The 3546-nt window shown below is 67.4% G+C and overlaps 2 protein-coding genes across 2 annotated transcripts in view; both read right to left on the reverse strand.

Annotated features, from left to right (window-relative positions):
* Prr22 (proline rich 22) overlaps positions 1 to 851 on the reverse strand; it is a 2182-nt gene extending 1331 nt beyond the window's left edge. Inside the window, exons 1-3 of the mRNA XM_013022661.1 lie at positions 737 to 851; positions 584 to 649; positions 12 to 362 (exon numbers count right to left, since the gene is read on the reverse strand). Of these exons, the coding sequence (XP_012878115.1) occupies positions 12 to 362; positions 584 to 649; positions 737 to 851 (532 nt within the window). The remainder of the gene's footprint in view (positions 1 to 11; positions 363 to 583; positions 650 to 736) is intronic.
* Positions 852 to 1246: 395 nt separating this feature from the next.
* Dus3l (dihydrouridine synthase 3-like (S. cerevisiae)) overlaps positions 1247 to 3546 on the reverse strand; it is a 6193-nt gene continuing 3893 nt past the window's right edge. The window contains exons 3-12 of the mRNA XM_013022941.1: positions 3412 to 3453; positions 3182 to 3334; positions 2960 to 3076; positions 2811 to 2876; positions 2608 to 2718; positions 2294 to 2390; positions 2119 to 2194; positions 1683 to 1871; positions 1474 to 1602; positions 1247 to 1377 (exon numbers count right to left, since the gene is read on the reverse strand). Coding sequence (XP_012878395.1) covers positions 1305 to 1377; positions 1474 to 1602; positions 1683 to 1871; positions 2119 to 2194; positions 2294 to 2390; positions 2608 to 2718; positions 2811 to 2876; positions 2960 to 3076; positions 3182 to 3334; positions 3412 to 3453 — 1053 coding nt within the window. The 3' untranslated portion in view covers positions 1247 to 1304. The remainder of the gene's footprint in view (positions 1378 to 1473; positions 1603 to 1682; positions 1872 to 2118; positions 2195 to 2293; positions 2391 to 2607; positions 2719 to 2810; positions 2877 to 2959; positions 3077 to 3181; positions 3335 to 3411; positions 3454 to 3546) is intronic.

Raw genomic sequence — 3546 nt, forward strand, 5'->3', positions numbered from 1 at the left:
GGCCGGCGGGCCCGGCTTCCCCTCCTTCGGGGGTGGCAGCGGTGCCAGGCCCTCCTTGAGGAGCTCCACAAAGCCAGGGGTCCCCCCGTCGCCCACAAAGCCCAGGGCCCCCGGCCCCTCCGGGGGGAAGTAGGGCAGGACGTACTGCAGCCCCCCGGGCCCCGGCTGGTAGTGGGGGTCCGGCGGGGGTGGGCCTGGAGTCTTGAGGTAAGATTGGGGCTCCAGTAGGTAGCCGTTAGGCACGGCGGGACCCCCAGCCACTGCCAACCGGTACAGGGGGGCTTGGCCAAAATCGGGGGTGGCCCACTCGATCCGGTAGATGCGGGGGTCGAAGAAACAGCCGCAGGGCGCCATCTGGAAGCCTGTGGGGGTGGCGGGGAGGGCGGCTGAGCCCCAATGTCCTCAGCACCCCAGCCTGTGCACCTGGGCCCCGATGGCCGCTCTGGGGCCAGGCCTTGTCTTTGGGGTGCCTTTGGGAGACGGGCTATCTCTGCAGGGCACTTGGGGGGACAGTAGCCCTGAGCTTTGTCCTCAGGGACGGGCCTCTAGGGCCCCCAGCCCAGGCAGGATGGGGGTGCCGTACCTGCGGGGGGCCCTGGAAACACGTCCTTCTCTGGATTCGGGGGCTGACACGGCAGGTTGGAAGAAGCTGCAGACAAAGGAGCCAGCAGGTGGGGTGCTGAGCCCCCCAGGCTCGGCCCTGCATGACCCCCCGCCTGCCACACCCCTTTCTTACCCACAGCAGGCAGAGGCTCAGGCTGGGCCCCCAGCGCCTCCGTGCTGCTCAGGCCCCGGGAGCTGAAGCCCTCCTGAGGAGCAGCAGGAGGGTAGAAGGGTTTGGGGCGCTGCATGGGGGGCAGCGCTGGCCCCCCGCAGGCCTGGGGGCGGCAGGTGGGAGCAGAGACGGCCCACCTAGAGAACGGACAGAGTCCTGCTGGGTTCTGTTTCCCTGTTGCTCTGGGCAGCGGGTTCCAGAGCTGGGCCAGCCGCTCGTGGGGTTCCGGAGTGGGGGTGGGCAGGAGACCAAGGGGGCCAGGCCCAGCAGGGTGTCCCAACAGCTCACAGGCTGCCACCTCCAGGGAGGGCACTGGGCTCCACAGCCCCACCACCCCAGTCCCCACGGCCCTGGGGGTGTCCCGGGGTGACAGGGAGGGTGGGCTGTGGTGACCAGTGAGTCACACTTGCTCCAGAAGGATCCCAGAGGGCCCAGGAGTTGAAGGCGTCACAGTGAGACCACAAGAAAGGCCACAATTAAAAGAATAGAATTTATTGTCCCCTGCGTGCGTCCGTGGAGGCGCGGGCGGCTATTTGTAGGCGTTGGCCTTGTGCTTCGGCAAGAAGACGAAGTTGGGCGGCACGGGGCCCAGCAGCATCTCGCTGTGGGAGATAACGCGGGGGTCAGGCTGGGACTCCACATCCCGTCCTGTCCCTTCCTGTCCTGTCCCCTCCCCCCCACCCCCCGTCAGTCCATACCTGATGCGGATCCAGTCGGCCGCCTGCTGGCTGGCCATGAGGGTCTCCAGGTAATCACGGCCCATATAGTAGGGTGGCCGCTCGTTGATCTTTTGGGGGAGCCGCTCCAGCAGGCCCACGGGCACATACCTGCAAGGGACTGTGTGAGGCTGCTGCCACCCGCGTCCACCCCCGCTGCCCGCCACCCGTTGACCTGGCCCATGCCCCACCTGCACAGGAAGGACAGCCACTCGAGCAGGAAGCGGCGTGTCTTCTCCACGCCCTGCGTGTCTGAGCCCCAGTGCTCCAGGCCGTAGTGTGTGAAGTCCCGCAGGATGTCCAGACGCTCAGACGACGAGATGTCCCAGTGCCGCTGCTCCTTGATCTCCGTGAACAGCCAGGGCTTCAGCAGGGCGCCACTGTGGGACAGGGGGCGGCTGGGACCGAGTGCCACGCCACCAGGCTGGGGCGGAGGCGCGGGGTCCCCTCAAAGCAGAGACTTCTTTTGGTCTGGGGTTTGTTGAGACCCCGTCATGGTATGCCACAAGGCCTATGCAGAACTCACGATCCTCAGCCTTGGTCACATCTGGGGCCAGGGCACGAAGCCAAGGTGCCAACCACCCCACCCCCCCCGCCCGGGCCCTGAGCTCAGGCCACCCGGCTCACCGGGCGATCATGATCCCCGCGACGCCAGTCTCCATGGCGCGGTTGGCATCCTCGTAGGACAAGATGTCGCCATTTCCTGAAGGGACAGAGATGGGGTCACAGGAATGGCAGGCACGGGGCCCAGCTATGTGAACATCCCTGGAGGGACAAAGCGGGAGCTTCAGGGGACACTTACCAAACAGGGGCATGGGGCTGGCCACCTTGGCGCACTGCTCGATGTACTGCCAGTCGGCCAGCTTGGTGTAGCGCTGCTCCCGCGAGCGGCCATGGAGCTGGGGGTGAAGCGGTGCAGCGGGGACGGAAGCAAAGACAGAGGCGCAGAGAGAGGGGGGCCAGGAGGGACGGGCTGAGAGGGGACAGGCAGGAGGGAGGGCGGGGAGGGAGGGCGGGGACAGGCGGGGAGCAGTGGCAGGAGAGATGCTGTTAGGAAGGGCGGCCGGACACCCCCTCCCGCACCCATGGGCCCGGCGGCCGCACCCCAAGCCCCACCGTGACCAGCGAGACGCCCCAGTCCCGCATCTCGGGCAGCAGCGAGTGCGCCAGGCTCACGCGCTCCTGGACGCCGGTGCGGATCTTCACGGTGAGCGGCACGTCTAGCACCTGCAGGACACAGGGGTGCATGGCAGAGCATGGCGGGGTGCATGGCGGGGTGGGGGCGGGGAGAGGCTGAGGGGCGAGGGCGGCGTGGCTACCTGGTTCATGCCTCGGACAATCTGCTGGAACTTGGCCGAGCGGTTCATGAGCGCGCACCCGCCACCCTGGGGAGACAGAGCGTGGTGGGCCCCCCACAATCTCACACACACCCCAACACCAGCTGGATGGGAAACTGAGTCCTTGCTACCTTCTTGTACACAAGGTCAATGGGGCAGCCCACGTTGATGTCCACGAAGTCCACGTCCACGGTGCGGCTCAGGAGCTCGGCGCATTTGGTCATGGTGTCGGGGAAGGCGCCCTCCACCTGCGGCGGGGGCACTAAGTGGGCACAGTGACCGCAGGCCCACCCTCACAGCCCACGAGGGACAGACAAGATGCAGGGGGCCCCGCTCCCAGGATGGTTGCTGACCTGCACCCCAAAGATGTCCTCGCACGCGTGGCGCTTGAGCAGGGCCCACTCGGACATCTGGCCCTGCAGCAGGTTAGTGCACACAGCCATCTCCCCGCACGTCACGTCGGCCCCGAAGCGCTTGCACACACGCCGGAAGGGCAGGTTCCCACACTGGGCCGGACAGGACATGAGGGCTCCAAGGCTGCCCCGGGCCCCGGGCCCCACCCCCACCCGCAGCCGGGTCCTACCGTGGTGAGTGGAGCCAGGTACAGCTTGCCGCTGATGTTGAGCTGGCGGAGAAGGAAAGCGTGAGGCCCAGCCGAGCCCCCCAGGGCTTCCCCGCCCCGGCCCTGCCTTCAGCTGTGCTAACCCAACCCCTCATC

Source organism: Dipodomys ordii, unplaced genomic scaffold (assembly GCF_000151885.1).
Source record: "Dipodomys ordii isolate 6190 unplaced genomic scaffold, Dord_2.0 Scaffold64, whole genome shotgun sequence".
NCBI classification, from domain to species: Eukaryota; Metazoa; Chordata; class Mammalia; order Rodentia; family Heteromyidae; genus Dipodomys; species Dipodomys ordii.